Source organism: Tachysurus fulvidraco, chromosome 18, assembly GCF_022655615.1.
Source record: "Tachysurus fulvidraco isolate hzauxx_2018 chromosome 18, HZAU_PFXX_2.0, whole genome shotgun sequence".
Classification (NCBI taxonomy): Eukaryota; Metazoa; Chordata; class Actinopteri; order Siluriformes; family Bagridae; genus Tachysurus; species Tachysurus fulvidraco.
The window spans coordinates 9,119,328-9,137,047 of NC_062535.1; the positions used below are offsets into that span (position 1 = coordinate 9,119,328).

The 17,720-nt window shown below is 37.7% G+C and overlaps 1 protein-coding gene across 3 annotated transcripts; it reads right to left on the reverse strand.

Annotated features, from left to right (window-relative positions):
- Nucleotides 1-622: 622 nt before the first annotated feature.
- Nucleotides 623-17,669, reverse strand: cracdlb (cracd like b). Of its 3 annotated transcripts, XM_027156662.2 has the most exons (12): nucleotides 17,563-17,669; nucleotides 10,932-11,087; nucleotides 7,085-7,149; nucleotides 6,358-6,514; nucleotides 6,061-6,193; nucleotides 4,676-4,834; nucleotides 4,531-4,599; nucleotides 4,231-4,425; nucleotides 2,797-4,090; nucleotides 1,978-2,330; nucleotides 1,296-1,470; nucleotides 623-944 (listed from the first exon to the last, which is right to left on the reverse strand). In XM_027156662.2, the coding sequence occupies exons 3-11, from the start codon at nucleotides 7,131-7,133 to the stop codon at nucleotides 1,321-1,323; spliced, it is 2,559 nt and encodes an 852-aa protein (XP_027012463.1). In that variant the 5' UTR covers nucleotides 7,134-7,149; nucleotides 10,932-11,087; nucleotides 17,563-17,669; the 3' UTR covers nucleotides 623-944; nucleotides 1,296-1,320. The 3 variants fall into 3 exon arrangements, with proteins under 3 accessions (XP_027012463.1, XP_027012464.1, XP_027012465.1); XM_027156663.2 differs by lacking the exon at nucleotides 623-944 and having other exon boundaries at nucleotides 1,165-1,470; nucleotides 4,703-4,834; XM_027156664.2 differs by lacking the exon at nucleotides 623-944 and having other exon boundaries at nucleotides 1,165-1,470; nucleotides 2,113-2,330.
- Nucleotides 17,670-17,720: the final 51 nt, after the last annotated feature.

The window sequence follows — 17,720 nt, forward strand, 5'->3', positions numbered from 1 at the left end:
GATTGAGTCAGTGTATATTTATCATGCTGCTTGTGGTGGCTCTTCAAAGCTTTGCATAACAGACCAGAAGGTTGTGTGTTCAAATTCCAACACCCTTAATGTAGTACTATAGTGTTTTCTGTCTGTAGAGAAGTCAATGCCCTCAAAAATGACAGATAACAAAAGTAGCCCTGTTACTCTGCAATGTTTTACCCGGCTCTTAACTATTTTACATAATATTACATAACTGCAAGAAAAAGTAACTGGATATAAAGACCTGATATGTTCAATAGTATGACACGGGTTTCATTGTAAGAGTTTGGTCGAGGTTATCATTTTTAAGCAGACAGCCACTAGGGGGCGTCATCTCATCTCTTTCTATCATACACCAATGTTTATGTATCATTGTCAGGGAAAAAGTTATCCACAAATCAATACTGAAAATAAAAAATTGCTTTCAGTGTACAGATTTTTGAATAGTGCAAACTCGATTGAACAGAAACTCCTTCAGAAAATGTCTGTGTGTTTGCGTGATAAACGGAAGGTGTGATGGCTTGAACATGGCTTGTTTGGAGCAACTCCAGATCATGTGCATTACTGAGTTACTGATGAACTTCAAAAATAGTCTGAAATAATGAATCACTTTCCGAGTCTCCTGTTTTAATCTTCTAAACCAGTTAAATTTACAGTTTTACAGGAATTAATTTGTAAAGCATATATACAAAGAAAATAACATATATTAATGTATTAATGTGAATTTAAAGTATTCGTTTATAGAGTACAAAAATTTGGTCAATGTTCCAGTCTATTAAATTGTGTATTCAAATAAAAGTCAAAATATCAATTGTTTTTAATAGAGCTGAAGTATCTTTGCTTTCACTATTTGAAGCATGGATATTCTGTGTATATAACATATTTAACCAGTCTGTATTTACAAAACAATATGTATTCTGTCAATTGTTTATGTGCATTTGCCTCACACCTCCAGGGTTGGGGGTTCGATTCCCGCCTCCGCCTTGTGTGTGTGGAGTTTGCATGTTCTCCCCGTGCCTCGGGGGTTTCCTCTGGGTACTCCGGTTTCCTCCCCCGGTCCAAAGACATGCATGGTAGGTTGATTGGCATCTATGGAAAATTGTCCGTAGTGTGTGAGTTAATGAGAGTGTGTGTGTGTGTGTGTGTGCCCTGCGATGGGTTGGCACTCCGTCCAGGGTGTATCCTGCCTTGATGCCCTATGACGCCTGAAATAGGCACAGGCTTCCAGTGACCCGAGAAGTTCGGATAAGCGGTAGAAAATGAGTGAATGAATGGATGTTTATGTGCATTTTGAACCCATTTACACAATTAAAAATTCATAAAATCTAAGGTCTTGTCGCTCCAGGCGAGAGATTTTCTCTTAGCAAGTTCCATCCAAGTCGGCTCAGCTCTGTCTGACGGAGACTGCTGATCAGGTTCTGTTTGTGTGTTACTTTTGGCTCCAGGTTTGTATTGTCCCTGCAAAAAAATGAGAAATGAACTGTACGAATACGTTAAAACTACTAGTTTTAAGTAAGTAATATAAAACAAACAAATATATATATCATAAGTAATAAAATAGCTTGGAGTCAGTGTTTATTTTGTTTAGATTTTTCATTTTCTGTGGGAATTTGTGGAGAAAATAAAGACAAGTTGTCTAGAGAACAACAAAAATCAGGATCAGCAGTAATCAGATATGCAGTAACGCTTTCGAGCGATTAAGGTGATTAAATTTTACTCCTCTTTACTATTCCTAATTTACATTAATGTTTGTCTTAAATGTCTTAACTTATATTAAATATATTTGATTAAATACAGAAAACTGCTTACAGTGCACTAAACATTGTGAATGAAGTATATAAATATTTGAAAAAAAAAAAAAAAGTATATATATTTATTACACTGCATTATGCATTTATGTACACCACAAAATAATGTATTCACAATGTACAATTCATGTGAGTGCCTTTTGACTTTCTATGTCACCTTAGAATCCAGTAACTCATCTCTCTGTGTTGATTGGCTCACAGAACTCTTGTCTTCTCGCTGACTGGACATGTTCCATCTTTCCATTGCCCTTGGAGATGTTTTGGATGGAATTTGCTGTGATGACTGAGTTACTGGTTGGGGTTTGCCGGTGGTCGGTAGCTGTGGTCTAGGCTTCATGGCTGCTTTTGAAAGTTGTTGAGTGGAAGAGGAATGACTTGTAGATAAAGATGGTGAATTTGATGGTGAAGCTGGCTGAGTAGGTGATTTACTGGGGAAGGACTGGTGGATTCTAGCTTTTTCTTTAGTGACACTTCTCCATGCTGGTTCAGGTATTCCTTCTGCTTCACTGCCTAATAAGAATTAAGCGGATTCAGAATCATAAAGCAATCGGCATCAGCAAAAATAAATTTCATAAATTATCAAGAAAATAGTGAGAGCACATTGAACAATTTTTTTGATTATCCTAAAATGAGAACAAAATTTTTGAAACTCTAATAATGGAAATACGATTGAATCATAAAACAAACGCAATATGTAAACTCCACCGTCGCTTTCCTAATTTATCACGTACATCTTTGGCGTACATGTACATGTCTGGTTGAAGTGTGGCTTAATTTGAACATATTACTAATGTTACTAAAATGTTACTAGTCACAATTGCACACATGTAGCCCAGAGCTAAATAATCCAGACATGTTGAATAATTTATAAGTGTGAAGGTCTCATTTTTGACCCGACATTGATGATTAAGGGTCATTATCACTATTATTCTGAATCGATACACAGAGAGAGTTACTGTTGAATGTCACAATGTACCTTTGTCTAAAGATGGTTCTTGTTGTGAATCCAAGCTCTGTTGTACAGGATCTGTCTGAATATTAGCTTCTCTGTTGTTACCAACTGCTTCTAAGTCACTGGAAACCGGTTCCGTTGCTGCTAGCATAAGCTCACCTTCCAGACTATGTCGCTTCACCTCAGTCTCCGATCTGGGCAGCTCAGAATTATACTTTACACACAGAGATGTGCTTCGCAGCTTAACCCCAAAAAGACCTCTCTTGTCCTTAGATTCCTCAGCTTTATATTCTGTATTCTGTGGGAGTCCTTCTGACTTTTCAGGATTGTCTACTACTCCTGTCTTGGAGACATTTTGGGCTATTACCTCCTTCCACAAAGTGCTTCGTTTATCTGGAGCTGAGGGAATATTTCTGCAATCCTCAGTGGATTTTGTGCTTTCCACTTTTTCCATTTGTACTACCAAGTTCTGGTTGTAGGCTTGGCCCTTCTGTGAGTTACCAGAGCTTTCGTCATCCTGCTTAGCCACGTTCTCATCACTGGTCTTGGAGCGATGTTTTGCAGATGCGATGTTAAAACGGAATGAACTTGGCCTTAGTGGTTTATCATGTTCTCTTGGTGATTCAGCCAGGCCTGGGGATGATGCAGTTTCCTTTTCAACCTCAACAGGTTTCAAACCACATAGTTTAGGAATGGCATTATTTAGGTTTAATAAGATTGGCCTTTTGGTGCGTGGTGCAGGAACAGGATATTGCCTAATTATGGTTTCTGCTGGTTTAAAAACATCCAAATCTACAGCTGATTTTAATGACTCCATTCGATCTGTGCTGCTTGCTGCTAAGCTGCCATCAGTTCTTTCTTTTCTACCATTATAATCACTTGCTATGTCCACTGAAGAAATGGACAGGGGTATTAAAGAAGCCTGATGCTCTTCATTAACATTAATCTTATTTGTGTATCCGCTACCATTTAAAGTTTCCTTTGCCAGAGGTTCTCTGGTGTGGTTTGAAGCATGCAGGACTTCATCCGAGGACACTGATGAAGTGGTGTTGGTTTTGTCCTCGTGTTGAATCGGCTTTGTAGTTTTGTTTAATGGACTCCACGGGCTTGCGGTCAACAGTGTCGCTTTCTCTGCTTCTTCCTGTAAGTGTGTTCTTGCAGGAAGTGATACAGGTTCTTCAGCTTGGGTTGAATCTTCAGAGGTGTACGAGTAATGTTGCATGAACTGTGTACATGTGACACTCTGCTGTGTCTCTTCCTTCTCTGAAAGTGGCTCATCCAGGCTGTTCATGCTGCTGGACCGTGGACGATACAGATTCTGGGAAAGAGGATAGGATAAAGACATTGGCGAAGTAAAGACGGTTTAAAAAACGTGTAAAAGCTGACTGATTTGTGAAAAAAGCTTAACCCGTGTCTTAGAGCTATTCTTAAATCAGTATTCAAAATCAAAATCCTTACAGGTGGTTTCTTTCCTTTGGTGCTCGCTCGCTGATTCCTGGGCTTGATGGACATGCGATGACGGGCAGCTGAATTGTCTAAGATGGGCACGTACTGGGCGGGGCTTGTGAAATCCACACCAGTAGATGGTGATTCTGTTAAGGATAGATGGGGTACTGGAGAAAGTGGTCTTGATGAGGGCTGTGAGAAACCACCCTGAGGTGCAAAAGAAATGACTTAATGAAGGACAATGAAACACTCCCAACTTCACCACATCAAAGTTTCTATTCATGTAGTATTTTAATTTTATATTGAAATTACCTGCTCTTCCTCTTCACTTCCTGTTCCTGCTAAACTTAACAAGCTGACATGGCTTTTAGCTTCGGGATACTGTAATAGACACAATTTCACTCACAATAAAGAAATCTGACCAAACTTTAAACTCTCCTTGATCCCTTTTATTCACCTTAGAGGCTCCTCGTTGCATAGCTACCTCTTGGAAGGATATTTCAGGAGGACTTCGGGGTAAGCCGTCATCCTCTGAAGTTGTCCCGGAGTCTTCCATTCGCTTTCCAGGAATCAACAATGGAGGAGCCAGTCGCATGTTTTGTTGCTGTAGCTTCAACTGTTCAGAATTACAAACAACTGACAGGGACTGCTTTTAATTTCATTTTAACAAACCTAAATGTTGATGCTCCTGTAACCGAAAGAATGTCTGTACAGTCTGTGTAGAAATTACTTTACTTCACTATTTAAATTTATGTCAACTTTCACTTTTACTCCACTACATTTCCTAGACAAAATGTATACTTTTACTCCGTTAAATTTCCACCAAGCGTCTTCGTTACTCGTTACTACAAAATAAAATCAGAAGAAATGTGTGCAATAAGGGAGGTTTGGCGAATCACTGCTCTTGCATTACGCAACTCCGCACGCTCTATTTCAGCGTAATATTGCCAAAAGGAGGCGGAAGCACAACTGAAACCGCCATGGAAGCCCCTACTGGAGGACCTCCCGTTATCGTAGACTAAGGGTGGCCAACCGGTCAGAGACCAAGAGCCACATATTGTACTGTGTTACCAAAGAGCCACATCATACACATGGGCACACATGATCATCACCGTATTTTTCCCACTGCCATTTTGAGAGTGAACTTGACACAAATTGTTTACTTAAATAATCTTGCTCCTACTGGGAAACTTTGAGGTATTTTCATCCCACTCACATGCGCGTTTGACGAAAAAGTCTTTTTCTAGTAGGATACTTGTACTTTTACTCAAGTTTTACAGTACTTGTTGCTTTCTAGTACTTTATCCAACACTGCATACAGTGCTATGAAAAAGTTTTTGCACCTTCCTTTTTTTTTTTTTTGCATATTTTTCACACATGATTTTAAATGATTCAGATCATCAAGCAAATTGTAATATTACACAAAGATAACCAAAGTAAATAAACAAAATGCAGCTTTTAATTGATGATTTCATTTATTAAGCTAAAAAAGCTGCCCGGACCTACCTAGCCCTAATATTTACATTTGTTTGATGATCTCAATCTCGTGTGTAAAAGAATAAAAAAAAAGAAGAAGGGGAAGATACTTTTTCACAGCACTGTATGCAGTGTTGTATAAAGTACTAGAAAGCAATGAGTAAAACTTGAGTAAAAGTACAAGTGTCCTACTAGAAAAAGACTTTTTAGTCAATAAAGCTATGAAGATGATACATAGTCTTGACATTGATTAGATTTGATTACTACCTGATGAGTGTATAAACAGAATTATATAGACAATGTGGAGTTAATACTATTTCAGCAATTTATGAATACACCATAGAAACGTGCAGATTATTAGCTCACCTGCAGAGCTTTAATCTTGCTGTGAACGTTCTCCTGTGAGAGAACCCGTGTTGGCTGTGAGGACTGAACTGGATCAGCCAGGAAGATGCTGTCATGAGACAATGCCCTGGAGCTTAATGTTCCCTCTGGATAGCTGCGACATCAGATTAAACAGACATTACACAGATTTAACAGCAGAGTACAGATGCGTGCACTGTCACAAAAAATAACTACAAAGACTAACACTGGAGTAGATTTTCAAAGCAAGCTTGCACTGGCTTGACTGGTATTTGATTGAATGGTGAATCTTTTACTTACTGACAATCATCCTCTGAGTCATCCTCGCCTCTCCTACCCTCCTGTGCTGTAACATCACCAGTAGACTGGCTCTGCTTCATTCGTCCCTCGGTCTCCTTTTTCTTCAGACGCCCAAAAAGACGCACTTTGAGAAACTTGAACCTCGACTTCTTCCTCCCTGATAAACACAGATAATAGACACATCTTCATCAAATGATAATATTTAAAGGTGCGGTGCACGATGTTTGAAAGCCAATGTTGACATTTGAAATCACCTAAACAAACACGTCCCTAACCCAAATAGGTGTCACCCCTGTTTGGATAGCTCCGCCCCACACATACATACATAACCCAGGCAACTAGTATGGTGGAACCTGCTGGGGCAGCTGGCTGAGGGGATATTTTTATCAATAACTAAACTCAATGAGTAATACTATGGTAATACAAATGTGTTTTTGTAGTACTGTGTGTCGTACCATGAAAGGTTTAGCTCAGTTTTCATTTTTATCCGCCATGTCAATCTTTCAATCGCGTTCTGCTAATGTCACACATGCGCACTGAACACGCTCTCCGCTGCATATTGACAAGACCCGCCCCTTTCTGCTCATTGGCTACAGGTTTGTTTCGTTTGTCGGCCCGACTCGGTTTTCTGAAGCAATTCTCAAACATCGTGCACCCCACCTTTAAGTGAATGAAGTAGGATATTAAACCAGAAGAATAATGAGGTTAAAAAAGAGGAATCACTAACCTGTGGCATCCTCAGTGTTTCCACTCACTTCTCCTGGGTTGGACTCCATTACTGTATCTGTTAACCTATTTTACAGGACATAACATATTACATGCTAAATGTATATTAATGCTATAGCAGTGCCTTGACTTGCATTGTGGCATAACCTACACAAAATTGCATATTCATCTACTGTACCCTGAGCCCAGGAGTTCAAGCTTCATCAGACTGCACATCAAATAACACGATGTAGACTTAGCTGGTTAAAAAGGTTAGGCGACATTGACAAACAAATATCTGACACTTTCTTGAGAAAACATAACTTTTGAGCAGTACAGAAAAAGCTTAATCTTCAATTCAATTAAATTCATTTCTAATTCATTTGTTTAGCGCTTTTAACAATGGACGTTGTCTCAAAGCAGCTTTACAGAACATAAGACACATAATACAAAAAATGTGTATATGATACAAAGATTAATATAACACAAAAGTTCATTACTATGAGACTTATATATAAATGTGTTTGTATTTATCTCCAGTGAACAAATCTGAGGTGACTGAGGCGACTGTGGTGAAGAAAAACTCAGATGGAAGATGAAGAAACCTTGAGAGGAACCGGACTCAAAAGAGAACCTCATCCTCATTTGAGTGACACTGGAGGGTGCGATTATAAATATACAGTCTGACAATTGCGTATTGATGAAAAGGTTATTGTCCTCGAAATGTCCACATGTACAGTAATTGGCATCTCTTCTTAGAATGTCCAAAATACTTCATGAAGCAGAATCCAACTGGAGCTGGTACATCTTTAGATGGTTGGCCTCATCTCAATGTAGGTCCAAAAAGACAATCGGAGCAGATACAATCTCTGGATGCCTCATAGATAGTCAGGGAACACATAGTGTACTTTGTTGTCCTTGGACCTTAGTGCTTGATTGCTATATTCTTTTAGACAGATCCAAAACTGGATCAAAGTATTAATTAATGTAATGCGATAATACACAGCTGTATGCGGAAAGCATAACGCTCGTTCTGGCTAACCTCAAGGTTATTCCTTGTTACTGCTCAAATGCTGCCACTCAGCTATATTATCAGTGAACATGGGGCCAAATTTCATAATCCAGTTGTAACTTAATGCCATTTTCTGCAGCTCTATCTGTTCAGAGCTTCAGATATCTGTATCTATATTGAGGTTTGAACAAGAAAAGTGTGTGGGCTAGAGCAAATAGGGTTATCTGTATCTCTTACAAGAAGTATACTCTTTATCTCTTCATCTCTCACTCTTCTACAATACCGAATTAAATTTGCACCGTGTACTGCTTTGAACAACGAGTTAACAAAATGTGAGTGTTGGCAAACAGAAGAAATGGTGGTTGGGAAGAGAATATTTAAAAACTAAGAAGGAAACTGGTTGAATATAAATGTAAAGATCTAAAGTCCTTAAGATTTATATGGTTCTGGAGGTTGTCTTTTTTAAAAAAAAACAAAAAACATAATAGCTGCAATTCAAGATTGGCCTGATATTTCAAGACAATTGTCTTTGGATGATGTCACCAATGGAATAAATCCATCCATTCAGTTTGGTAGATGACATTCTCTCTGCCATTTTTCTTCTGTTTATTAATAATAGATTTTATGGTGCTCTGATGGATAGGATTTCTTTCTCCCCTAACCAAACCTTGTTTGATACTTTTCCAGAATTTGGCCCTAGATATGTTTTTATTTTTTATTCTTCCTGACTGTTCTCAGTATGAACTTTGATGGTATTTATATTGAGAACACTTTAAGCTTTAATTGCAGTCAATTTAATTTCAGTGAAGTACAGTATGTGACCTCCGACTGTAACTGATTGCACCAGAACAAATGTACAGGTTTCACACCAATTCCCAAATCGTGGCTTTTTTTAATTGCAAAGAATATACAGTATAAGCCACCGTGGATAGATTCATGACATATAATCCCAAGACATTTTGTGGTCTAGGTTTTATCGCCACAAAAAAAATGGATGTCTGGAAATATCTTGTGTCCGAACAGTGACAAGACAGAAGTAATACTCATTGGTTCACCCTACCAATTACGTAAGGCTGAGTCTTTATCTTTGTGTGGATGGCTCTACACTAGAATTCCAAACAAAACAAACATTTAACATTTGTTCCCCATGTTCAGAACACTGTAAAGACATCATTCTTTCATTCAAAAAACATTGCCAAATTGCATCCTATGCTGTCACTCCCAGTGGCTGAAAAGTGGCTATCTTTGTGTTTTCCTGCATTGATTATTGTAATGTTTTGCTGGTCGGGGGTTTAAATGCTACCCTAAATAAATTACAGCTGGTGATTCAGCCGGCCGAATCCTGACTGGAAGCAGGGCATGCGATCACATCACTCTAGTTTTGGAGTCCTTGCATTGGCTCCCAGTCAGATATCGGCTGGATTTTAAAGTGACGTGATGTGACATATGGCTAAGTACGGTGACCCATACTCAGAATTTGTTCTATGCATTTAACCCATCCAAAGTGCACACACACAGCAGTGAACACACACACACACCATGAACACACACACCCGGAGCAGTGGGCAGCCATTTTTATGCTGCGGCGCCCGGGGAGCAGTTGGGGGGTTTGGTGCCTTGCTCAAAGGCACCTCAGTCGTGGCCGGCCCGAGACTCGAACTCACAACCTTTGGGTTACGAATCAAACAGGTTAGGGGTAGCTTTTACATCAGGGTAGCTTTTACTTGAATTTGATTTTGTTACTTGTTTTGATAGCATGTTTTTATTTTTGTGTGTTTTTATATCTTACTTATTATTTGTATAACTGCATGTTTCCTTTTTTCTTCTGTGAAGCGCTTTGAGATCTACGTTTAAAGGCGCTATAGAAAATAAAGTTATTATTATTATTATTATTATTATTAATAAAACATGTACCAAGGCACTGTACAAATTGTTTAAAAATATATCACATGGCTCTAAAATATAAAAACAGTATGTCAGGAGTACTTGATTTGTGTGTTGTTCTTTTCCTGTCAATCTGTGTGATAGACCAGAAGCTTTCAAGAACACAGTTAGGTTTCTATGATGAAAGGTTGCTTAACTGTGACAGAGCCAACTGACACGGGTGTGGAGTTGACTTTGGCCCAGGCTGAGACGCTAGTTGCCTATCAATCTACACCGCATGGATGACAATGATATTATATTAAATCTCATGCTCAGTACTACAATCTTTGCCTATACTCACTTATGCACTAGTCCCAGACACACAATGTGGAAATAACAGTACATTTAGAAAAGGGCAAAGCAATTGAACACATAATGTCTATTCAACCTTTGTGGTCTCTTTATCGGGCTGGGACGAAAGATCAACAAATGGCTTTTAATCAGGAAACATTATCCCAAACTAGAGGTTGTTACACAGCTATTTATTGGGCTTGTTTTATCTTTCCCTATTTGTGCACTATGTTAAATGAAGCAACGAACTCTCTGTATGAGTTCTTCATAACAAGGTTTACTATCCTGCCTGGAAAAGCTCACTTTGGGTTATTGTGTTCGGAATGGAGAATATAATATAACAGTTCACTCTTAACTCAGTTTGTGTTGCATAGACTCCAGCTTGTTTACTCAAAGTCCCCGTACGTCATCCTTTCTACACTATACTACCTTTCTTTGTATCTCAATACCATTCAGCTTGTGAATGGAAAATCAAGGCCATGACATGGAGAGATTAGACACAGTGGACTGAATAACACACAGATGAAAAGAAGCCTGTATATGGATCCCAATTTTGATTTAAAAAAATCTCATAATAGGTTGCATGTGCATTTATATACCTATATATTTATATACCTAGCTTATACATATGATATAAACTTACCAGCAGGGTGAAGAGAAGTGTCAATGATCTCTTCTTTCACTCTGCTCTGTAGATTCCTTTTTGTCCCTTGTTTGCCTCCGTCTCTCTGGGAAGAAGGCTGTGCCCACACACACACACACTAACAACCACCATACGTTGCCATTGTATCACTGACATCTGTAAACGAATGAAAGCCGGGACAAAAAGTGCATGTGAAATTTGTTAGTGGGAAAGTACATAAGGAGTTAGACCAATCTCAGAGTGAGTTCATGAACTCTGTAACTAATTCTAATTATTATATTTCACTTTTTCACTCCTTCAGCTGTAGAGTAACAAACTATAAACTTTTTCAAATATCATTAATGCAACAATTTTGTCTCTTTGTTTGTTTGGCTCCCCACTTTGTTTGAACCAAGTCACCGTACTGCATTTTAATGAGCCGGACCTGGCACAAGTCATACCGTATGTAGCAAGACAGCTCTTCTCAATTTATTAAATCTGGTAAATTAACAAAGCGATGTTAAAAAATACTGTGTATGAATCCACTGAACTGATCATATCTAATCGTCACTCTTGCTGCCTAAACATGTAGGATCTTCATCTTCACATAATACATTTATTTTTGAGTAAATTATTGTCTAACTGGTTGCCTGTGCACATTATCTATTTACCGTACTCTAGCGGTTCTGCTGTAACTGAAGCTCTAATATACAAGCACTTTATTAGGAACACGATAATAACACTGGGTTAGGACTCCATTTGCTCTCAAAGCAGCATCAATTCTTGCTGTCATGGCCTCCACATTCCTACTGGTCCATGTTGACATGATTATACCCTGCGATTTCTGGAGATTTTTCTTTTTAGCTGAACTTTCATGCTGACAATCTCCTGTTAAACCACATCCCAAAGGTGCTCTGTGGATTCAGATCCAGTGCCTGGGAAGACCCCTGAAGAACATTGAGCTCCTAGTCATGTTCATGAAACCAGTTAAAAAAGACTTTTGCTTTGCGTCGTGATATATTATCATAGTGGAAGATTACCATTAGAAAACTGTGTTGGCTGTGGCATCTAGTGGCATTCAAGCGATGATTAATTGGTATTAATAGCCCTAAAATGTGGCACTTAAACCCCACACCGTTACACCACCTCCACCAGCCTGGTGTGATAACACAAAGCAGGTTTGGTCAAGTGAAAGTGCTTAGTGAGTGTTTATTGTTGCATAATAATCTCATCATCTTCCCCTATTTACTAAGGCACACTATATTCAATGAAAGCTTCAATAAAGAACTGACTGAATTAACTAGCAGGCGTTTCTCTCTTTTTCTGTTGTCCATGTTTGCATATTATCATAATCCGCTCTATATCCAGTGTAGTAATAGCTATGCAAATTCCTTTTACTACAGTTCGAGGATCTACGAGTGCACAGCTGAGCTTTACGTGACATTGATCAGCTAACTTTTGCTTCTACGCTATCGTGTACTAGACGTAATACTTGTTTAACTCTAAATCAATGAAGAAAGCAGTGGTGGCTTATACATAAAGGCAAACAAAGCCTTATTATTTATTTCTGCCTTTCAACAAATGTTTGTAATCTTATAAAATCCTCATTAACATCTCTATACATCTTAAATTACTGTAAGCTAAATTAATTGCCGTTTCTGAGTGACTACTGATGTAAAAATGTTGCTGTTGTACAGATTTAACCTGATGTAAAAAATCTCGACTTGCTCAGCTTTCTATATGCAATTATAATAACTCCACAGCGCTATTATTCCCCCTAACTGTCAAAAACAGGAGCTCCATTTGTTAAAAAAAGGCCCAATGAGGCATAAATAACGCTGCCCCATACTTACCCCATGAACATTTTCAGTGCAGTGGACAGGACAGATAAACACAGGCTCGTGGTTTTTAAAGATAGTTTAAAGATACTCTACTTTTTTGACAGCTGACAGTTAATTAGTTTAATTTGATATAAAATTTTTTCTCTATAATTGAACGTCATACATCATCATCATCATCTTCATCTTAAGAACAGGAGTAGTATACTGAGCTACAAAATCATGGTGTTTTAATATAAATCAACCAAAATCCACCACTTTAATCAGGCGTCACAAAAATGGACTTTCTGACATATAGTAATATGCCTTCAAAGGTGTTTCTGCAGGTCAGCTGTCATGTAAGCCTTAATGCGGGTATTGTGTAGGCTTGTGAACTGTACCCTTAAGTCTTCTTTCGGTAATTGTGGGACTAGAAAAGCCTGTGGGAATATGAACAATAAACTACAATACACTGCACGCTGATTGTTACAGTTAATTAACTCTAGATTAGATCTCTTCTGGGACGAGTGATAAATGGTGAAGTTTGTAAGGAGCTTCGATAATTGCAGATGATACAGAGAAGTGCTTCTGCACTAGTGTAAGTCCATCATGCATTCTCACATGGCTCAAGTGTTTAATGTACAAGGAAACACTTTCTGACTCATCAATTAAACATTTACAGAACAGTTGATTACACATCACATGACACGTTTGGTATTTAAGGACAATAATGGCAGATGTTCGAATGTATCAAAGAACTCCGGTCTACCTATAAAGAAAAAACCACGACGCATCTGTGATCACAATACTGTATTGTAGAAAATTCTTCTTTAAGATATAGCTAACATGTCCACATTAGTTGATTAACTCTCGTGTTACTTTGCTCGCTCAGACAACTACAATGCAGTTTGAAAGGTTAGCTTTTGATTTTGGGCCATTCTGGTCTTTTCGGCCCTAACTCTTCTGAATGCCTTGATTTAGGTGCTGCCTTACACTCAGGTAATATTATCTGTGTCAGGGAGGAACCTTTGGTCTATTTGTTCACTGAGAAAAGACCATGTAGGCTGAATTCACTCTTCCACACAATCATTTGATCCACTGTGTATAACTATAATGCTGGATAATAATCATTACAATAGGGGAGCTTTGTGTTATGGTAAGGAATACAACACAATAGTGAGTGTTGTTGTAGGTAAATAATCGATGATGAAGTGGTGTAGTGTGGCCTGGTGCAAAAAAAAGGAGTTCATTTTAATTTTAATCTCCCAAAATCATTTAAAGGTACTTAGATTCTGTACGTATGGTGAACGTCCGTCATTGGCTGCAGGGTGTCTGCTATGTACAAGCGAACATCTCGTACAAGTTAGATAAATAACAGAAATGAAAAACACTTCTATAAGCAGAACTGTTGAGCGAGTACACTGATGACGCTCTGTGACTTGAGCTAAGAGAACTGCTCGATCATTAACACTGTTATTGCGGATGCACATACTGTTCCTTAGCAATCCAGTAAAGTATTCCTCCTTCTAAATGACCTTTGGATAGCTATTATCTTTGGCTGATCTCTCTCTCTCTCTCTCCTTCTGTCATCGCACTTTCTTATTATGCAAGTCTAAAAAGGAAGCCTTTATTTGCTCACTTTAGCTTCTTCTAAAGAAACACTTTACCTGAAATTGTTGAATGATCCCAGAGCTCAGGTTTTTAGACCATGGTTTTAAGAGTCTATCATCCTGAAATACTGGTAGTGAGTTGAAATCCTGACTGCCTTTGCTGGACCCTTAAACTGTATTTTGCCTCCCTCTTTTCCCTGTTCAGTTTCTCTTGATTATTAATGACACTCTCTTGTTTGCAAACAGATGATTCTTTTAAATACCTGGGACTCTTAGTTTTAGTTTGCAAACGCTTGCTCCAACATTGTGTTTCTGAAGAGACAGTTTATCTGTCCGTCTTGATTGCTGTTTTTCACTTTTCCTGAATTAGGATTGTCTAGTTTAGCTTTAGTTTTGTTTGTTTTGATTCCAGAATTGATTTGATTCCAGATTCCAATGTGACCACTACACCATCATTATTCTGTCAGGAAGCCGTTAACTGTAAGCAGTATTTCTGAAATCCATCTATAGAACAAGAGACGGAGCCCTCGCCGAAATACCTAAACCATTGATAGTTCTGCCTCCAATCCCGAGTCGTTCATTGTTCAGTTTTCCATTGATACCGTGTATGACCTGTTTTAGTTCTATTGGATTATTCGCTGTTTGGATTTGGATTGTACTTCCTGGTTTTTGATCTTCCTGCCTGTTTTGCTGACCTTGATTTCAGTCTAAGATTGTTGCTCCTTTTGTTCATTAAACGCTGTACAAGAATCCTTCAAAAATTGTGTCTGGTGCCTCATTACACATTATTTATTATGTATAATAATGTAACCACGGAGTTATAAAGAGCCCTGTGGGACACTACACTGAGATCAATAGCATTACAAGACCCCATTCATGTCTAATGGATGGAAAGCCAGAGAGTGAAGGAGTCATAACCCATCAAACTGCTGAGACACCTTCACATCATTGCTCGACTCATGGGCATGGATTTCCCCCATTGTGCTCAGGTTACATCTACTCCAATGTCACAAAATAAGAATCTCCTGGACTGGGAATACAACATATACACTGGAGCACAAAAGCAATACACAAAGCAAGGTCCATAAACACATGATGTACCAAGGCTGGATATGAAGAACACCACTGGATGAACTGGAACCCACTGCACCCCAGGCCTCCTTGCCTGACATCAGTGTCTGACCTCAGAAATGTTTTTGTGGCTGTGCCTTATTCTGGATTGGGACGTTCTGCCAGCACATATGGGTGTGATACTGTAAGTGTGAAGGTTCACAAACAGTTGGCCATAGAGTGTTCTTGAACTGCTAGGTTATGTAATCAGAACACAATCTGCACAAGATATCTCCTAATCTAAAACACATGTTGAAGATCATTAAAATGCCATTTAGGTGTATATGGTTAGAAACCACTTATACAGAATGAATTACAAATGTAAAGGGATGCAGTTTGAGCTCTCTGGGGTAAGTCCTGCAATGTGAACTCACAACCACACAACCGTGAGAAAAGGGCAGTGGAGCTCCAGGTGCCAAAAGCTTATTCATACGCTAAGTAAAAAACAACTGTAATTAATTAAGTTGAATATGACAAATGAATACAAATGAATATTAAGCTTTGATATGGATCACAGGCCTAAATAAACCCCATCGTTTTTCTCTCTCATTTAAATACATAGCTGCTACTATCCATTGCAGCTACTGTATAATATACGGCTGTGGATGACTGATATGCTTTAGATGAACATCTGTTTAATGAGCCAGGTTTCACTATTTTTTAAACAAAATACATGCACAGAATTGCAAACATGGACTATCCCGGGATTGTACTGTACATATTGTCTTGCTTAAAACACACATAGAGCTTAATGTTGTTAACCTCACAGCCTTTCAGAAATCCCCGGGCGTCCGCTTGCAGGCTACATAACAATAAGATTCACCCTGTTACAGATTAACATCAAATTCTAAGAGTGCAGAAAAGCTCTTCATTAACTTCACCATCGAACCGTGTGCTCTTTAGACTGCACACAGAAGCAAAGTGTTGTGTATTTCCAAGTTTTAGAGATGTTTCTGGAGAGTTTAGACTACCATGAGGTATTAAAAACATTGAGGACATGATATCAGTGCAATACAGTAATATACACGTTAATAGACACTGTCACCTGAAATAAAATCTAATCCTTTGGTATATCTAATAGTCAGTTTTCCAATTAATGGTCTAATCTGCAGACAAAGTAGCTTAAATGTAGTAAAAGTATATACGATGATATCTATCTCTCACGGCAATAATTAAGAAATAGTAATAAATCACACTACAATAATTTACAGCTAGCTTATAGGATATACCTATTCCTATGAGAAAAGGAAAACGTTCAATGATTTTATTTATTTATTTATTAAATAATGAATTAATTACTCTATATATTTATTGATTACTTCATTAATTAAATAATTTAAGAATTATTTACTTTATTTATTTAAGAATTTCTTTCTTTCTTTCTTTCTTTCTTTCTTTAAGAAGTAATTAATTACTTTATTAAATAAATAATTAATTTATATATTTATTAAATAATCACTTAATTTGTTTTTACTTATTTAAGAATTAATCACTTTATTTATTTATTTATGAATTAATTAATTAATTAATTAAGCACTTTATTTATTTATTTACTTATTTATTTATTTAATAATTAATTAATTAAGCACTTTATTTATTTATTTAAGAATTAATTAGTTGCTTTTTATTTATTTATTTGTTTGTTTTCATAATCTTTCCCATAAGAAAACAATCATTCTATATTATTGGAGTACTGAACCTGGGGGTTAAGAAAAAAATTAAAAATTGACCAAATGAGAACAACTACATTAATCAGAAAAAAGAAAGTTTCCTCACTGTAATTTTTATCTGTACCTTCTGTTAAAGCTGGATTGGACAAATTGGACTTTAAACTCAGACCTAAACTCAGACCTAAACTCAGACCTAAACTCAGACCTAAACGCTCTACTCCATGCTGTTTATCTCACCCTGAGAGCCTCAACATAGAAATGTAAAGTTTACTTATAGAAAGTTTACTAGAGATTTAACCTGAAGAAATGCCTTTATAATACTTTATTCCATAAAACGAATTAGAATTTAGTTTCTATATAGAGTAAACATTTACTTTCGTGATTTTGACAACAAAAAATCAATCTAAGAAAAGGAAAAAAAGGTAAAGGATAATAATCATCTTACCTGAAGCGCGAGACCATCTCGGACCTCCAGGTGTAACTAGGATGTGAAGTGCCTGTCACGCGACGCTAAGCCACGCCCCCCTCATCCGTCTCAACCAGTGATTGGTCAAATTAACAACGTCACATGTATCCGTCCAGAAAGTTGACAAAAATTAAATA

Excerpts from the sequence above, each read along its gene's own strand:
- cracdlb (XM_027156662.2), bottom strand. The coding sequence starts at position 7,133 with ATGGAGTCCAACCCAGGAGAAGTGAGTGGAAACACTGAGGATGCCACA. Across the intron at positions 4,091-4,230 it reads CCAAAGGAAAGAAACCACCT|AATCTGTATCGTCCACGGTC; the intron begins GTAAGGATTTTG and ends CCTCTTTCCCAG. Across the intron at positions 1,471-1,977 it reads ATGAGTTACTGGATTCTAAG|GGACAATACAAACCTGGAGC; the intron begins GTGACATAGAAA and ends ATTTTTTTGCAG.